Below are 20,068 nucleotides of genomic sequence, written 5' to 3' on the forward strand. Positions count from 1 at the left end.
GGACAAACCCCATGATTCAGCTGGCTAGGATCAACCCCATGAATTTGCTAGCTAGGACCAACCCCATGAATTTGCTAGCTAGGACCAACCCCATGAATTTGCTAGCTAGGACCAACCCCATGAATTTGCTAGCTAGGACCAACCCCATGAATTTGCTAGCTAGGACCAACCCCATGAATTTGCTAGCTAGGACCAACCCCATGAATTTGCTAGCTAGGACCAACCCCATGAATTTGCTAGCTAGGACAAACCCCATGAATTTGCTAGCTAGGACCAACCCCATGAATTTGCTAGCTAGGACCAACCCCATGAATTTGCTAGCTAGGACCAACCCCATGAATTTGCTAGCTAGGACCAACCCCATGAATTTGCTAGCTAGGACCAACCCCATGAATTTGCTAGCTAGGACCAACCCCATGAATTTGCTAGCTAGGACCAACCTCTTACAGACACACCTCTTAGTATAATATAAACAACAAAGCGTCTCAACGTAAGTTTGATCTAGGCACATGTATCAGATTAGGTAGGAGTGCTGATCTAGGATCAGTCCATATGATCATATTAGTTATGATTTAACATTATAGACTGATCTCAGATCAGCACTCCTACTTGAGATCATTCTGCCTTAAACAGCATTATTGTTACTCAATACATCTATGGAGACACATTTCATAGGGCTTGTAGTCAATGTAATTTCTTAAGGGCCCAAGATATGGATCAATTTATATTGCATATCACAGTGTTGAATTCTTTGGTGAAATACTTTTTTGGTGTTTTGGTGTCAGTGATTTTTAAAATATCTAATACGTTTTGTATATCAAAGACAGTGAGATTTCAGTCTCCTTTACGAGTCAGAAACAACAAACATGTAAGGATTAAAAAAAAAACGTTTTTTATTGTTTTACTCTTCATATCTGTACAAATACCATCAGACTTTCTGTATGTACACATGACATTTACATTTAAAAAAAATAACTATATACTTATAACAGAATTTTGTATTTCTCTTGTGATTTGTTAAAAATGAAAATGTGTTCTGAGAAAAACAACGGCAGTATGAGAAAAGCAAAGTGATGAGGATTACTACAGTGTATGTGTATAGCATTTTAGTCAGGTGAGCTCTGCAAGAGCTACATGGAGCACAACGTTGGCAGCACACAAATGTTCATGGCACATCTTGTGACAAAAATCAAGTGTTGCCGCCCCCCCCCCCCCCCCCCCCCCCCCTGGGTTAGACAGACATCTCCATTGGGGAAACACATTGTAGGGTAGGGAGTAAATAAGGCTGCATTCATAACCAAGTGGGAATTCAATTCCATTCCATTCAGGAAGTACACTGAAATTCCAATTCTCTTCAATGAGGAACATTTTTTAATTGGGTTTACTTCCTGAAAACGCGTGGAATTAAAATAGATTTGACCCCCAACAACTGTCCCTTTAGCAAGTTATAATAATGGGTTAGACAAAAAAACAAAAAAAGCAGAAACATTTCTGTACATAAAATGATTGACAGATAAGATTCCTCCCCATAAATAAACACACCGTAGGCTAAAGCATGCATTGATGTGTGAATGATAAACATCTGTGATAGAGATATCTAACAGTGAGGACATAGGTAGGTTAGTACAGCACAGGGAATCATGAGAGTCCGCTACAGCTTACAGAATGGAGACGGAAACTTCACTCAATAAATAACACTGCTTCTCTTTGGAGAAATATATCTTTCTTCATTATATATAAAAAATAAAAAATGAAGGAAGGAAGGAAAAAAATAAACAGGACAACAAAACCAATAGAAACAAGTGGTAACAATAACATGGTACATAGTAATCCTGAACATTGTAAATGTATAAATTATTTTAAAAAAATAACACAAAACACAGTATAAATAAAACATCTAGCAGAACTGAACAATATGTATAAATAAGCATATACATATGTACTGTACAGTATGGACAACATGAGACCTGGCCCTAGGACTGTTCCCTTCGTGGAGACCAGGCAGGTAGATAGACAGCCTATCCAACCAATAAGGAGAGCATGTGGATATGATAGACAGATTATCCAACCAATAAGGAGAGCATGTGGATATGATAGACAGCTTATCCAACCAATAAGGAGAGCATGTGGATATGATAGACAGATTATCCAACCAATAAGGAGAGCATGTGGATATGATAGACAGCTTATCCAACCAATAAGGAGAGCATGTGGATATGATAGACAGATTATCCAACCAATAAGGAGAGCATGTGGATATGATAGACAGATTATCCAACCAATAAGGAGAGCATGTGGATATGATAGACAGATTATCCAACCAATAAGGAGAGCATGTGGATATGATAGACAGCTTATCCAACCAATAAGGAGAGCATGTGGATATGATAGACAGATTATCCAACCAATAAGGAGAGCATGTGGATATGATAGACAGATTATCCAACCAATAAGGAGAGCATGTGGATATGATAGACAGCTTATCCAACCAATAATGAGAGCATGCGGATATGATAGACAGCCTATCCATCCAAGAAGGAGGTCAGGTGGATATGATAGACAGTCTATCCATCCAATAAGGGGGACAGATGGATGTGAACCATGTAGTCCTGATCTTCTTGCTCCTCCTCCTCTTCCTCGCGGTCTTCTGTTATGGCTAGATGGGAGAATATATGATAGCTGGTGTATGAATAAAGAGCACAACAGCAACGCAGCAGAAAAATATTCAGTGAAGGTTCTCAAAAGCCCCGCCCCCCCCGCCCCCCACTCCCGGCACAAAGCCACAGGAAAGCGTGGTGGTGTTGGCATGTTTCAGGGAAGAGACGGGACTTGGCAGGGAGGAGGGGGGGGGGGGGGGGGGCGAGGGGTATGAGGTATTCAATGGCTTTCTCTTCTTTTTTTTTTTTTTAAAAGTCTCCTTTTGTCTCAGACACAGTACAGTGGCTGCCATTGGGCGGAGTGTTTCTCTGGGGTCACAGCAGTTTGACCTATGAAACCCCTATCGAGCAGGACATGAGCCAGGCCAACCACAGAGCTTTGATTTTTGGAAAATGTAAAAGGCAAGAGAGACAACAATACAAAACGAGCAGTACCTCATCAAATCCAAAAGGGATTTGTTTTTATATATATACATATATTCTGATAGACAACATTCATTACATTCAACACACACAGCAGTCAGTACAGATAGATGGATAGAACACGTGTTAATTTTCTACAAGAAGAAAGTGACTGAGGAGAAATAAGATAAAAAAAATTCTGCAAGCTGCTACTTCTGCTTATAGGGTAAATGCTTCTTTCATGAGGTGATCATGGCAAAGGTCCTTTAAAAGAAGTTGTAATCTACACGTACCTTAATAAGGCACATTTACATTAAAGTAGTCAGTCGAACATCATATAATCATGTAGTGTAGTGGAGGAAATGTAGTCAGTCGAACATCATATAATCATGTAGTTTAGTGGAAGAAATGTCGTCAGTCGAACATCATATATAATCATGTAGTTTAGTGGAAGATGTCCACTCTGACTCTATATTACATGTTAGCAGAGTGGTGTGTGTTGTCATTCTGACTCTATATTACATGTTAGCAGAGTGGTGTGTGTTTTCATTCTGACTCTATATTACATGTTAGCAGAGCGGTGTGTGTTTTCATTCTGACTCTATATTACATGTTAGCAGAGTGGTGTGTGTTGTCATTCTGACTCTATATTACATGTTAGCAGAGCGGTGTGTGTTGTCATTCTGACTCTATATTACATGTTAGCAGAGTGGTGTGTGTTTTCATTCTGACTCTATATTACATGTTAGCAGAGCGGTGTGTGTTGTCATTCTGACTCTATATTACATGTTAGCAGAGCTGTGTGTGTTGTCATTCTGACTCTATATTACATGTTAGCAGAGCGGTGTGTGTTTTCATTCTGACTCTATATTACATGTTAGCAGAGTGGTGTGTGTTGTCATTCTGACTCTATATTACATGTTAGCAGAGCGGTGTGTGTTGTCATTCTGACTCTATATTACATGTTAGCAGAGCGGTGTGTGTTTTCATTCTGACTCTATATTACATGTTAGCAGAGTGGTGTGTGTTGTCATTCTGACTCTATATTACATGTTAGCAGAGCGGTGTGTGTTGTCATTCTGACTCTATATTACATGTTAGCAGAGCGGTGTGTGTTGTCATTCTGACTCTATATTACATGTTAGCAGAGCTGTGTGTGTTTTCATTCTGACTCTATATTACATGTTAGCAGAGTGGTGTGTGTTGTCATTCTGACTCTATATTAAATGTTAGCAGAGTGGTGTGTGTTGTCATTCTGACTCTATATTACATGTTAGCAGAGTGGTGTGTGTTGTCATTCTGACTCTATATTACATGTTAGCAGAGCGGTGTGTGTTTTCATTCTGACTCTATATTACATGTTAGCAGAGTGGTGTGTGTTGTCATTCTGACTCTATATTACATGTTAGCAGAGCGGTGTGTACCATTACAGACATAGTCTATTTTGAATTGATTGATTACACCCCAAAATAAAAAACATAATGCATTATTAACATAAAATTAGCAATGTGACCATGGAATGTCGAAGCTGTAAAGATATTACCATTATCTGTCTGTCTCGATGAAAAATAAAATTAAAACTATGACAATAAAAATAAATTAAAAACTGCACGGAAGTGAGATTATGACCACAAACTCGATGTTAAATACTGAACATTTCACTGTTCTAATTGTAAAAGTTAGTCTCTTGTTATTTTCATGGAGTTAGCATCTCGACCTCTCCCCCCCAAAAAAGAGTAGTTCTCTTTTGAACTGTCCTTAACCTGTTGATATATACAGTGGAGAGAACAAGTATTTGATGCACTGCCGATTTTGCAGGTTTTTCTACTTACAAAGCATGTAGTGGTCTGTAATTTTTTAGCATAAGTACACTTCAACTGTGAGAGACGGAATCTAAAACAAAACTAAGGAAGGGCTCCGTAAGAAGCATCTCAAGGTCCTGGAGTGGCCTAACCGGTCTCCAGACCTGAACCCAATAGAAAATCTTTGGAGGGAGCTGAAAGTCCGTATTGCCCAGCGACAGCCCCGAAACCTGAAGGATCTAGAGAAGGTCTGTAAGGAGGAGTGGGCCAAAATCCCTGCTGCAGTATGTGTAAACCTGGTCAAGAACTACAGGAAACCTAAGATCTCTGTAATTGCAAACAAAGGTTTCTGTACCTAATATTAAGTTATGCTTTTCTGATGTATCAAATACTTATGTCATGCAATAAAATGCAAATTAATTACTTAAAAATCATACAATGTGATTTTCTGAATTTTTGTGTACCTATGTGTACCATAGTGTACCCTATGATAAAAAAATTACAGACCTCTACATGCTTTGTAAGTAGGAAAACCTGCAAAATCAGCAGTGTATCAAATACTTGTTCTCCCCACTGTAGATATATATTTTTAAAAACTTTTACGTTTGTTTTTGCAGATTTTTTTGTTATTTTTTGTTAGAGAAGCCAGCAACACAGACAACATCATGCAAGTTCTCCCATTCTCAAGTCCTTTCAGATGCGTTAAGCTGTGCTGAGCTGTGCCGGGTGGGTGGGGGGGTGGGCGGGGGGCGGTGTAGGAGTTTGCAGGGGCGGGGGCTCAAGACGAGACGAGGGAGGGATTATTGTTGGGAAAGATCATGGAATTGTCTTTTGCTGTGGTGATTACTTACAGTTGCAAGATCCTGAATGCTTAACCTCCAGGAGCGTTCCCAGAGAGCAGGCAGTCTGCTTCATAACACACTCTGAGGGGTAGGTGGTGTTGTCGCTGGCGCACACCGCCTCGTCCATCCGGCTCTCTGGACACGCCTCCTCACAGAGGGAGCAGCGGCCTCGGCTCATCCTGGCGTCCCACAGACACTTCTTTCCCACACTGCATTGGATGTCCTCGCACGACTTGGCCTCTGGAGCCAGAGAGAGGAGAGGAGAAGAAAGACGGAACTTATCAGACTGACGCCTCGTTGGTGCTGCTTGGCATATCACCATGTAACCGTAGTGGGTCGTGGTGAGTCATATCACCATGTAACCGTAGTGGGTCGTATTGAGTCATATAACCATGTAACCGTAGTGGGTCGTGGTGAGTCATATCACCATGTAGTGGGTCGTGGTGAGTCATATCACCATGTAACCGTAGTGGGTCGTGGTGAGTCATATCACCATGTAACCGTAGTGGATCGTAGTGGGTCGTCGTGAGTCATATAACAATGTAACCGTAGTGGGTCGTGGTGAATCATTTCACCATGTAACCGTAGTGGGTCGTGGTGAGTCATATCACCATGTAACCGTAGTGGGTCGTATTGAGTCATATAACCATGTAACCGTAGTGGGTTGTGGTGAGTCATATCACCATGTAACCGTAGTGGGTCGTGGTGAGTCATATCACCATGTAACCGTAATGGATCGTAGTGGGTCGTCGTGAGTCATATAACCATGTAACCGTAGTGGGTCGTGGTGAGTCATATCACCATGTAACCGTTGTGGATCGTATTGAGTCATATAACCATGTAACCGTAGTGGGTCGTGGTGAGTCATATCACCATGTAACCGTAGTGGGTCGTGGTGAGTCATATCACCGTGTAACCGTAGTGGATCGTAGTGGGTCGTATTGAGTCATATAACAATGTAACCGTAGTGGGTCGTGGTGAGTCATATCTCCATGTAACCATAGTGGGTCGTGGTGAGTCATATAACCATGTAACCGTAGTGGATCGTATTGAGTAATATAACCATGTAACCGTAGTGGGTCGTAGTGAGTCATGTCCTATGTTAGGTCACGTTTGGTCAAGTATCATTGTAGTGGGGAGGAAAAACGTCCTCAGCTGTGTTGCGGGTAATGTTGCCAACTTCAGGAAACAATCAGACGTCCATCATATTCTAAACAGTAACAAGTACAAAGTAGACCCAGGTACACTGAACATCCACAGCTTCAATGGCTCTGCTTGGAGAACCTCCATTTATGTGGAATGTTGGCAAAGAGAATCAGGCCATAGAAATAGAATGTTTAGAACGAATACCGATGAGTTTACCAGTCAGATTGCCAGGGTTAGGGGCTCTAAATCCCTTCTATAGATTACATTTCTATGGTAAAGCCTACATTCAGACTATATTGTAAGTACTGTACAGCATGGTTAAGAACTGAAATCATTTTCCAATTATTTCCTTCGGAACAGAACCACTATTTTTTCCCCATTCTGTTCCACTGTTCCGACCAGCATAATACAATTCTGGTGAGAACAAAATAAAAGTACCGGATTCAATCGTTCCTTTCAGTTCCTTTTTTTTAACCTGTGATATATATTTTTTTATTTTACATTTAGCTCCAGAGCGGGCAAGCTAGTTGTTGACATTGTGTGATGGACAAGTGTACGGCGCGAGATGCGACAGAAATGTTAAGGGTTGGGAGATAGCGAGAGAGAGGATGCAGGAGGTGGCTTGAAGCCCTGGGGAGTGGGGGGAGTGGTGGTACAACTGGTTGGGAGATAGCGAGAGAGAGGGTGCAGGAGGAGGCTTGAAGCCCTGGGGAGTGGTGGTACAACAGGTTGGGAGATAGTGAGAGAGAGGATGCAGGAGGAGGATTGAAGCCCTGGGGAGTGGGGGGAGTGGTGGTACAACAGGTTGGGAGATAGCGAGAGAGAGGATGCAGGAGGAGGATTGAAGCCCTGGGGAGTGGGGGGAGTGGTGGTACAACAGGTTGGGAGATAGAGAGAGAGGGTGCAGGAGGAGGCTTGAAGCCCTGGGGAGAGGGGGGAGTGGTGGTACAACAGGTTGGGAGATAGCGAGAGAGAGGATGCAGGAGGAGGATTGAAGCCCTGGGGAGTGGGGGGAGTGGTGGTACAACAGGTTGGGAGATAGAGAGAGAGGGTGCAGGAGGAGGCTTGAAGCCCTGGGGAGAGGGGGGAGTGGTGGTACAACAGGTTGGGAGATAGCGAGAGAGAGGATGCAGGAGGAGGATTGAAGCCCTGGGGAGTGGGGGGAGTGGTGGTACAACTGGTTGGGAGATAGCGAGAGAGAGGATGCAGGAGGAGGATTGAAGCCCTGGGGAGTGGGGGGAGTGGTGGTACAACAGGTTGGGAGATAGAGAGAGAGGGTGCAGGAGGAGGCTTGAAGCCCTGGGGAGAGGGGGGAGTGGTGGTACAACAGGTTGGGAGATAGCGAGAGAGAGGATGCAGGAGGAGGATTGAAGCCCTGGGGAGTGGGGGGAGTGGTGGTACAACAGGTTGGGAGATAGAGAGAGAGGGTGCAGGAGGAGGCTTGAAGCCCTGGGGAGAGGGGGGAGTGGTGGTACAACAGGTTGGGAGATAGCGAGAGAGAGGATGCAGGAGGAGGATTGAAGCCCTGGGGAGTGGGGGGAGTGGTGGTACAACTGGTTCAAAAGTTGGTTTATGTCTTTTCTGGGGCCTGGAGTTTTTTTCTGATCTCATGATCTGGTCAGGTAAAACTCTGGGCCATGACAGGGTCTTGATGTCAGACATGGTGCTGTTTTTAAATGCATTGGGGTCATGCAGAGACTATAGGTTGACAGGCTTTCTTTCTGTATTCAGCTGTGAATAAGCTACATTTGGTTATTATGATGTGTATTAAAAATAATATAATATAATTTAGCAATGTAACTCATTTTAACGTTGTAAAATAGGACCCTGCCCCTTTATAAGACAATTGCATTCCAAAAGCGATATGGACCTGGCTACAGTAAGTTAGTCAAGACTAATGATAAAGAGTATTTTGTAGCTTTCAATTAGCAGACTAGCAACAGTAGCCAGCGTATTGCTACTCTGTCCACTTATTGGTTTACTTTTGTAAATCTCTTTCCCTAAAATGAATAAGCTCCGCGAGTAGATAGGTGGACGCTTCTTTCAGCTCTGGACAGCTCGCGTGTGCTGTGTGAACGTAGCTATCAACTTCTGTACCGCTCGAGAAGTTGTGATTCGTTAGAGTCGTAGTGGATGAACAGCCAATCATATTGCTTAAATACAAAGAGCACAACTTTTCATGAGTTTAGTCATCAACGGGTTTTTTAAATGATAAGAGGTAAGTGTTGGAACTGGAACGAGACCTGTTCTATTTTTAAAAAAAAACATATTTGGTTCTGTTCCCTGAACCGGTTCCAACCCCTGGTGTACAGTGTGAGTTGGGACGGATTTGAGTGTCCCAAGAGGGACCACAGTACGTAGGCCATGTCCAGAAATAACCCCTAGCCCCTTCCGTTAGAAACGTGTGGATCTCTTATGCTGCATTTACACAGGCAGCCCAATTCTGATATTTTGCCCAATTATTGGCAAAAAGATCTGATCTGATCAGTCAAAAGACCAATTAGTGGTGAAATATCTGAATTTGACTGCCTGTGTAAATGCAGCCTTAAAGAATTGGACATGTGTAAACCATATGGTTACGTGTCTAGAGGTTAGGGGCTAAAGTTTTTTTGGGGGGGGGACAGGCTGACTAAGCTGAATTACTGTATATACTGTTGCTTCAAAAGCTTAGGCCTACTGACTGATGCTACTCCTATGGATGCTCCCAGGAGACACTACTGACTGATGCTACTCCTATGGATGCTCCCAGGAGACACTACTGACTGATGCTACTCCTATGGATGCTCCCAGGAGACACTACTGACTAATGCATTTCCCCTTGGTGCGCTACTCCTATGGATGTTCCCAGGAGACACTACTGACTGATGCTACTCCTATGGATGCTCCCAGGAGACACTACTGACTGATGCATTTCCCCTGGTATGCTACTCCTATGGATGCTCCCAGGAGACACTACTGACTGATGCTACTCCTATGGATGCTCCCAGGAGACACTACTGACTAATGCATTTCCCCTTGGTGCGCTACTCCTATGGATGTTCCCAGGAGACACTACTGACTGATGCTACTCCTATGGATGCTCCCAGGAGACACTACTGACTGATGCATTTCCCCTGGTATGCTACTCCTATGGATGCTCCCAGGAGACACTACTGACTGATGCATTTCCCCTGGTATGCTACTCCTATGGATGCTCCCAGGAGACACTACTGACTGATGCATTTCCCCTGGTATGCTACTCCTATGGATGCTCCCAGGAGACACTACTTACTGATGCATTTCCCCTGGTATGCTACTCCTATGGATGCTCCCAGGAGACACTACTTACTGATGCATTTCCCCTGGTATGCTACTCCTATGGATGCTCCCAGGAGACACTACTGACTGATGCATTTCCCCTTGATGTGCTACTCCTATGGATGTTCCCAGGAGACACTACTGACTGATGCATTTCCCCTTGGTATGCTACTCCTATGGATGTTCCCAGGAGACACTACTGACTAATGCATTTCCCCTGGTATGCTACTCCTATGCATGTTCCCAGGAGACACTACTTACTGATGCATTTCCCCTTGGTATGCTACTCCTATGCATGTTCCCAGGAGACACTACTTACTGATGCATTTCCCCTGGTATGCTACTCCTATGGATGTTCCCAGGAGACACTACTTACTGATGCATTTCCCCTGGTATGCTACTCCTATGGATGTTCCCAGGAGACATGTCGCCCTCCTCAGATGGCACGCGCTGGTGTAGATGATCCCGTCGTTGCCACACAGGAACTGCTGCGGTGACGTCTGTTCAGGGCAGATCCGATTACAGGTCACACAGTACGCGTTATTTGTCTGGTCCACGACGCACGTGGAGCTTCCCGGGCACAAGACGTCACGGCAGGTCTCTGTCAGAACGAAAGGGAGTCAAATTAACATGGCGATTCATATCAGCAGAGTAACAAGCCAACCAGATGTCCCTTAATTAAACACCTGTGAATCGACCATTACTCACTGTGATCCAATAAAATGCAATCAGACTGAATCCCATTGGTTGCCTTTAGACAGGCATCCCCATTGGCTGCCTTTAGACAGGCTGCCCAATTCTGATCTTTGTTTCACTAATTGGTATTTTGACCAATTAGATCTGATGTGATTGGTCAAAAGACCATTATAATGGGAAACGTTTCCAAAGAATTGGATATGAATAAGTAGCTGATGTTATTATTATTATTATTTTAATGCATTGGGTCTGCCTGCCCGGTGAACTTACTTTTGCATTTGCCCTGGTACTGCACATCCAGGTCCAGATGGACTTTACATTTGGACTTGAGCAACGCGCACTCGTCTTTGTATGTCTTTCCATCCGACCCGCAGACAGGTCCTTTCCAAGTGACGTCGGAGCAGTCTGGCGCGCAGACGCAGCGCGGCTTACTTCTCCGGTTCATCTTGCAGCTCTTTCCGGGTCCACAGTCCACGTTGTCACACGTTTCTGGAGTTAGAAGAGATATCAATATATCAAGTTTATTAAATGATATGAAACACAATTATGGAGAATAGACAATGTTTAGACGCAACGAGGTCAATAAATTTTAAACGTGTCGACAAATTATTCTAATTGAGTTTTCACTTAAATATAAATTAAGTTGTAACATTGTTTTATACACAAGTCACAACTGTTGCTACCAGACTCTATGATTTCTAAATACACCTCCATTTAAACAATTTCCGCCAATCCCCCCTTCCCCAAAACACGAGTAAATATTGGACTATAAATTGTGCCTTCGTGTATTATACTAATGCTAAAATGTGTATTATATTTTATGAGACATGTACTTTATGTTCCCTATTCTTAAATTATATTAGTTCATTGTATTAGTTCTTATTGTTGTTGCATTGTGGAAAAGGAACCTGAAAGAAAGCATTTTGTTAGACTGTATAACGCGTGTATCCCATACATATATTTTGTTAGACGGGGTATACTGTATAACATGTCTATCCCATACATACGACTAATAAAACTTGAACCTTTGCAGGGTATGCAGTTAGGAGCTCCGCCGTTAAAGATCATCCACCGGAACAAGGTGCTGTTGGGTACATCCTCCTCGGTCCATGACGTCCCCAGCCTCCCGTTTCGACAACACTCCTCTCGGCTCATCCCCGGCACGTAGAGCACCTGACACCTCCCGTTCTTCCCTTGCTGTAACCAGCAGTTGCCAGCTGGAAACAAACATGAAAACGTCCCAGTCGTATTAAAGTCTGAAGCCAAAGCGCTGAGTTACTGACCCAGACAAGTGTTGTGTCTGGTTTTTTCTTCTTTTTTTTTTCCATCGTAATGAAAATATTTGGTTATCCCGTCACCAGTGTTCAATACTGAGAGCCCGTGTGATAAAACTGTATACAAAGTACTGAGTTATCCATGTTCAAAATGCAGACAGTGGAGCAATCTAGTTATATTGCCAATCCATTCTGTGTCCGATTATAACAGTCCAGAACAACAACTGTAGGCTATTCTTGACATTCATGAATTTTGACGCTCGAACTATACGCATGGTAGTGTAAAATCTGTTCCAAATATATTTGAGCAATTCGCATCCGTGGACGCAGATCACAACGAGACCTGTCATAGCAGCATTTTACGAATAGCTACCAAAACAACACGTTGCCCAAATACACATATGGACACCAACCAATACGACTAATTTGTAACTTTTTTTTGTTTAAGGGTGCATTTAAAACGGTTTATATTGTTGACGTTAATTTCAGCGGCAGAAAATGAAGGGACATTTTCTGTCATTATGTAATTTCTGAGCATCATTATCAGCAAACTGTATTAAAATCATTATCAATGTAACAATAATAAAGGTAGTACCGATCTCCATATGACAAATAGATCGGAAATGGGTTGGTTGCAACGCACATAAACAACATTCTATGGGTCAAATAATATGTGCTCACAAATTTCAAGCATTTTTCTCTGCCATGCACCGTCTCCAACTCTATCTCAGTTTGAGTTAACTGTGTATACAGCCACACCACACTGCTGCGTCCCATCATATTGACCGTAGCGGACTGGTGATATGGCAATCCGTGAAACTAACAAAAATGTATTGTATTACAGACTTGGAGAGCAAGTGGGAAAGAAATCCATCTAAAAATGCCATTCCATGTGCCTTGATCGTGTGGGCTAGAAAAAAAACGTGCAATAACATCTCGTTGAAACGACCCGAATGGCACCTGTTTAGTACAGTCAATCTGATCGTGAGCAATTTCAAACCAAATGGAAAGAATGTAGAACTCTCTTTGAAACGTTTGCAACACTGGAAATTCTGACACCGTTACAATTCACATCAAGACGCAGACAGAATAGGATACACTTTGCAGTAAAAGTTTTTTTGTTGTTGAGGGGGGTGGAGGGGGGGTCGAAAAGATTTGGAAAATATAATAATAATGTACCTTGTACTTTTTGATCTTCCATGAAATGACAGAGCCATATCAATAATATAATCATCCCTGGCTGGAGACGGAGTTTCTGTAGCATCCTGAGCATGGTGCTGGAGACGAAGTGAAGTGAACAAGGTATCGGGTATTGACACTAGCAGCGAAGCGAACAGAGTAAATCTGTTTAAAAGGTGGCTGTGAGTGCTGAATGAATGTCAGTCTGAGAATGCAGCGTCTCTTTTTAAATCTATAAGGGGTCTCGGGTCGTCTATCTGTGGTAGGCGGTCTTCTGGTCCGTGGGGGAGGGGAGAGGGAGAGAGGGATGTCCCCCCCCCCCGCCACATTTTTTTTGAAAAATTTCAATCCTAATCAGGTGACATCTATAGTCGCAATTTTCTCTGTCTGACCAAAAATAGTGTCATAAAAGTACACTTGATGGCAGATTACTTGCTTTTTTTCGTGTTCTAAGTCAATAATATATATATATTTTTTTTAAACAATAGAGGAGCAACAAGACACAGAGCAATAATAAGAAGACTAGCAGGACCAGCATCTACCAGCTGTTAACGTATATGACCTGGTTTATTTCAGTGTGACCTCAATTAATTAAATACATTCAATTTTATCCCTACTTTGATGGCAAAATAAAAGTATAGGCCGCTATTACGGCAACCATAAACGATTTATACTAGGCCTACTGAAACTAGCACTACTAACACCAACAGGGTTAATTATAATAGTAATAACACCTACTGTAATTATAATGTTAAATAATTGCCACGCTAATATTAATATAACCTATATGTAACCTATCAATACTTCATCTACATAAAACAGGCAAAATGCATATCAAGTCTACGGGCCGGGAATTCCCCAACTTCAGATGACTGGGTTACCATGGATATTGTTTTCCCCGACAACTGCAGATAAACGTGTTCATCTTTTAACTAGTCTATTGGAATGACCTGTCCATGCTGCCTACCAATAATACATTTCAGAGTACATACAGGAAGGGATGATAATATTAGATGAGGCAGTTGTTTTGAGTTTCTGATAAATATAACTAACCCCGTTTCTGAATAGTCTTCAGTGTGACGGAGAGTATTACATTTAAATACTATCTATGTAGGCTAGACTAGGCTAGAACATCAGCTATCGTCCATGGATCACGGAAAACCTCTTCTGCAGCCTGTTGGTTATACAACTGGCTTGTCAAGACAAGTGCACCGAGGGATGTTCGTAACGACGCTAATTATGTAACGACTCTATGTTGTAGCCAGTAAGTCTTTTTCCGAAAACTACCGACAAAACAACGCTTTTTCCCGAAACCCACCGACAAAAACAACGATTTTTCCCGAAAACTACCGAATAACTACGCCTTTTTCCGAAAACCACCGATAAATAACGCAATAAAGCAACCCCCCCTCTTGAAATATAGCCTATTCTCCCTCGTCTCCAAACACGCGTCAAGCGTTGACATGCATCCGGAATATTAGGACTGTCAGGCAAAACACTAATTTACAGATTTAAAAAAAATCACATTTAAACTAATAAAAATATAAAATAAATAATTAGAAAAACGTGACTAGTTCACTCAGGGACAATAATATGTTTAATCATTATGCACACGGTTTAAAATGTATTAATTTCGTCATTTGAATACATCTATGGTATTTAAATTATTGGCATACTTGACATTGACTCATCGAAATGCATTTTTCAGCAAATCATATTTACTTTGCCTATACAGTAAGCAGTAAATATGTTCGATTCAGGTAGGCCTACATTTAAGTATTTAATAACATAACCCACTGGGCAAGTCATCGTTGTTACCATGTCATTTCAACCAAACAAGTGATGACGTTGAATCAACGTGGAAACCTGATTGGACGGTTGGAAACCTGATTGGACGTAGGGATGTTGTCTTTTTTTCACCCAACTTTTAACCTAAATCCAATGTCATGGTGAAATGTTTTGTTGATTTGATGTTGAATTCACATTGGTTGGAAACTCAACCAAATAAATCGTAACTTCTGAACTTGACATATGTGCCCAGTGGGATGTTTTCAAGCTGGTGAAGAAATCAGAATCGCATTAATTTACCAAAAATAACAGAATCAAATTATGTTAAAATCTGTTGAGATAAAGTAGACTACAAGACCAGGGTTTGAGTTAAATTACATCCACATATCCTTTTCAAAACACAAAATCAGCTACTTTTGGCTAATGTGCTTTTGACAAAACAAACTTATTTTCACAATAAATCTTTTAATTTATTAGCCGGGTTCACTAAACTACTTAAGATACACGTTGAGGAAGCATAACAAAGGGGAAGCCTTTGAGTTTGTGTAATGGGGATGGTTTGACTATCCAGTATGGTGTGGTATTGTTTTGTTACATGTTGCCTATAGCGATGATGTTCCCAATACAATGCTGACATCTGGTGTTAAAACAGCGTCATCACCTCAAGCACTAAAATCCTTTTTAGTCAGTCCTACAGACTAGTTGTATGTAAATTGTGCCAGTAACAGTATAACTTTATTACCGTTCCCTCGCCCATACCCGGGCGCGAACCAGGGACCCTCTGCACACATCAACAACAGTCACCCACGAAGCATCGTTACCCATCGCTCCACAAAACCCACGGCCCTTGCAGAGCAAAGGGGAACCACTACTTCAAGGTCTCAGAGCAAGTGACGTCACCGATTGAAACGCTGTTTAGCGCGAACCACCGCTAACTAAGCTACATCCGTTACACTTGTGTATTGCGTGAATTTCTGATTATATTTTTTGAGAATATTTTTGTAATTATACCAAAAGGTATATTTTCAACTGTGATTTGATTTGTGTTATAATTTGAGCCGCCACACAAACGTACCCCAAACAGCCACCAGGAAGTGATTGTATAGAACGAAGTATCTCATAATGAGATCTCTTTCATGTTAAATTTCAAGAAAGAAAAAAATACAAATAATTTAAACAAATCTTACAATTCAATTTTCCCTGTGGAATAAATCATGATTTCTTCTGTTCAGAAACGTTTTTTTTGTTCCCAACTAAGAGTGTTATTGCATTTCATGGGTTAATTAAAATAAACCCCATTGCATGTACTACAATTCAGTGCATGACAGCTAAACTGCTGCTGTACAATCCCAGAGAGCACATGTCAAACACAACTAAATCAAAAACATTCTCTCAACTGGCTGTCAGCAGTTTAGTCCAGGACTATCGGCTTAATCTTTGTCTGGTGAAGCAAATAGTCCTGCAAATGGGCACATCCACATCTCATTGTGTGATAAACAGTATGATACATTTCATTTTCTTTTGTGTGATATGGACAAGGACGAGCTGTTCCCTGTGTCATCTGTCATTGTTCGTCTGTCTGTCCATCTCATGGCCCGTTTTCCTGAGGTGCCTGGCTGGTTCGTCTCATGGCCTGTTCTCTTGAGGTGCCTGGCTGGTTCGTCTCATGGCCTGTTCTCCTGAGGCGTCTGGCTGGTAATTTAGCTTGCAGTTGCTAGGTAATTTGTCACGGGATATAAATGTTACGTTGTTATTTTACCTGAAATGCACAAGGTCCTTTACTCCGACAATTAATCCACACATAAAACGGTCAACCGAAACGTTTCTAGTCATCTCTCCTCCTTTCAAGGCATTTTCTTCTTTGGACTTTATATGGCGATTAGCATCTAACTTTCATGGTATTACCACGACTGACCGACCTCGGTTCATTTTTCAATCCCCCACGTGGGTATAACCAATGAGGAGATGGCACGTTGGGTACCTGCTTCTATAAACCAATGAGGAGATGAGAGAGGCAGGACTTGCATCGCGTTCAGCATCACAAATAGAACTGACTTCTATTGCTTGGCAACGCAGACGCTCGTTGGCGCGCGCGAGCGGTGTGGGTGCAACGATTGAATAACATGTATGTGTATTATGCAAAGCATGAGCAAGAGACGTGAGCGGTGTGGTCAGCATGTGAGACAGTTGGAGCAGATCTCCGATCTCACTGTCCACGATCACTCCCACAGGTGCATCTAATGTCTCCCTTGGCTTACTGACTGTTACAACAGACATCTACAGTACTGTCTCCCATGTCTTACTGACTGTTACAACAGACAACAGACATCTGCTGTTTTCCTTGGCTTACTGACTGTTACAACAGACAACAGACATCTGCTGTTTTCCTTGGCTTACTGACTGTTACAACAGACATCTACAGTACTGTCTCCCATGTCTTACTGACTGTTACAACAGACATCTACAAAATAAGTTACAAATAGCAGGAGCCATTCTTGTATGTCACAGAACCGACGCCAACATGACCTCTTTGCCTGACAGATAGTTCTCCTCCTCAGGGCCTGGGCCTGTTTATACTGAATCAGACTGAGGGATAGTTCTCCTCATCAGGGCCTGGGCCTGCTAAAACTGAATCAGACTGAGGGATAGTTCTCCTCCTCAGGGCCTGGGCCTGTTTATACTGAATCAGACTGAGGGATAGTTCTCCTCACCAGGACCTGGGCCTGTTTATACTGAATCAGACTGAGGGATAGTTCTCCTCACCAGGACCTGGGCCTGTTTATACTGAATCAGACTTACTGATAGTTCTCCTCACCAGGGCCTGGGCCTGTTTATACTGAATCAGACTTACTGATAGTTCTCCTCACCAGGGCCTGGGCCTGTTTATACTGAATCAGACTGATGGATAGTTCTCCTCCTCAGGGCCTGGGCCTGCTAAAACTGAATCAGACTGAGGGATAGTTCTCCTCACCAGGACCTGGGCCTGCTAAAACTGAATCAGAATGACAGATAGTTCTCCTCATCAGGACCTGGGCCTGCTAAAACTGAATCAGACTGAGGGATAGTTCTCCTCATCAGGACCTGGGCCTGTTTATACTGAATCAGACTGAGGGATAGTTCTCCTCATCAGGACCTGGGCCTGCTAAAACTGAATCAGACTGAGGGATAGTTCTCCTCACCAGGGCCTGGGCCTACTTAAACTGAATCAGACTGAGGGATAGTTCTCCTCACCAGGGCCTGGGCCTACTTAAACTGAATCAGATGTTGGAAGTTCTGCATCCTTTTCAGTACTCTAAATCTCCTGTTCCTACTCTTCCCCGCTGCCCCACACTCCTCTGTCCACCATGGGACTGCTTTCCTCCTCCTCCTCCTCCTCCTCCCTGAACTCTTAGGCATCACCTCAGTAGCTGCCCCCACTAATGCTGCTCTCACCCAGTTATTCATACTGTCCACATCCCCTCTCATATCCACCCGAGACATCACCTGCTCACTCAGCTCCTGAAACACTTTGCCTTTCCAAACACCCACCTGCCTACTCCATCCACTAACACCTCCTCATCCCTCCGGCCTACTGTGCATACTATGGGTAATGACTACTTGCTACTGTCATTAGAGTGTGTTGTGGGCCTTCAAATCCCCATACCACATTACCTTACATATATCCTGGTCCTTCCACCCTCCCCAGCACTTCCAGGTCCAATATCTGACAGGGATTATAGTAATTCACTACCACTATTACCCCTCCTCTCAAACACACCTCCACCACCACATATTCCTGTTCAATACCTCTGCCTAGCATCCTGTAGGATAGTCCTTGGATTACGAAGGTGGAACATCCCCACCTCCCCCTGCATCTCTCACTAAGAACCACTACATATCCCTGTGTGATACACTCCATAGTCAGTTTGAGACATGTTTCCTGCACACAAATCACATCAGGCTTAGCTGGCATATATCTACAATGAACTGCTTTGAACTCCTGCCTATTAGCCAACTGGCTTTAAGCATTCCATTGTGGTATTACCGCCATAACTAAGATCCAGTAATACATGACTCCAGCTTTTGCTGATTGAGGTAACAATATGGCGTCAATAGAGATGGCAGCTTTGTTTCTTGTCCTTAGGAAACTGTGCAGTTTAAAAAAAAAATGTGTATGTATAATTTACAGAAAACCTTAAGTGGTATTACATATATACTCAGCAAAAAAAGAAACGTCTATTTTTCAGGACCTTGTCTTTCAAAGATAATTCGTAAAAATCCGAATAACTTCACAGATCTTCATTGTAAAGAGTGTTTCCCTTGCTTGTTCAATTAATCATAAACAATTAATGAACATGCACCTGTGGAACGGTCGTTAAGACATTAACAGTTTACGGACGGTAGCCAATTAAGGTCACAGTTATGAACAATTAGAACACTAAAGAGGCCTTTCTACTGACTCTGAAAAGACCAAAAGAAAGACGCCCAAGGTCCCTGTTCATCTGAATGAACCTGCCTTAGGCATGCTGCAAGGAGGCATGAGGACCGCCGATGTAGCCAGGGCAATAAATTGCAATGTCTGTACACTAAGACAGCGCTACAGGGAGACAGGACGGACAGCTGATCATCCTCGCAGTGGCAGACCACTTGTAACAACACCTGCACAGGACCGGTATATCTGAACATCACACCTGCAGGACAGGTACAGGATGGCAACAACAACTGCCCGAGTTACACAAGGAATGCACAATCCCTCCGTCAGTGCTCAGACTGTCCGCAATAGGCTGAGAGAGGCTGGACTGAGGGCTTGTAGGCCTGTTGTAAGGCAGGTCCTCACCAGACATCACCGGCAACAACGTCGCCTATGGGCACAAACCCACCGTCGCTGGAACAGACAGGACTGGAAAAAAGTGCTCTTCACTGACGAGTCGCGGTTTTGTCTCACCGGGGGTGATGGTCGGATTCGCGTTTATCATCGAAGGAATGAGCGTTACACCGAGGCCTGT

At 42.9% G+C, this 20,068-nt stretch overlaps 1 protein-coding gene across 2 annotated transcripts; it reads right to left on the bottom strand.

Moving 5' to 3' along the window:
* Positions 1–869: 869 nt before the first annotated feature.
* fsta (follistatin a) lies at positions 870–13,518 on the bottom strand. Of its 2 annotated transcripts, XM_036934621.1 has the most exons (6): positions 13,296–13,518; positions 11,868–12,059; positions 11,113–11,331; positions 10,523–10,747; positions 5,713–5,943; positions 870–2,656 (listed from the first exon to the last, which is right to left on the bottom strand). In XM_036934621.1, the coding sequence occupies exons 1-6, from the start codon at positions 13,387–13,389 to the stop codon at positions 2,565–2,567; spliced, it is 1,053 nt and encodes a 350-aa protein (XP_036790516.1). In that variant the 5' UTR covers positions 13,390–13,518; the 3' UTR covers positions 870–2,564.
* Positions 13,519–20,068: the final 6,550 nt, after the last annotated feature.

The sequence above is a fragment of the Oncorhynchus mykiss genome, chromosome 11, assembly GCF_013265735.2.
Source record: "Oncorhynchus mykiss isolate Arlee chromosome 11, USDA_OmykA_1.1, whole genome shotgun sequence".
In the NCBI taxonomy this organism is placed as follows: Eukaryota; Metazoa; Chordata; class Actinopteri; order Salmoniformes; family Salmonidae; genus Oncorhynchus; species Oncorhynchus mykiss.

Excerpts from the sequence above, each read along its gene's own strand:
- fsta (XM_036934621.1), bottom strand. The coding sequence starts at position 13,389 with ATGCTCAGGATGCTACAGAAACTCCGTCTCCAGCCAGGGATGATTATA. Across the intron at positions 12,060-13,295 it reads GGAAGATCAAAAAGTACAAG|CTGGCAACTGCTGGTTACAG; the intron begins GTACATTATTAT and ends GTTTGTTTCCAG. Across the intron at positions 10,748-11,112 it reads GTACCAGGGCAAATGCAAAA|AGACCTGCCGTGACGTCTTG; the intron begins GTAAGTTCACCG and ends TCGTTCTGACAG.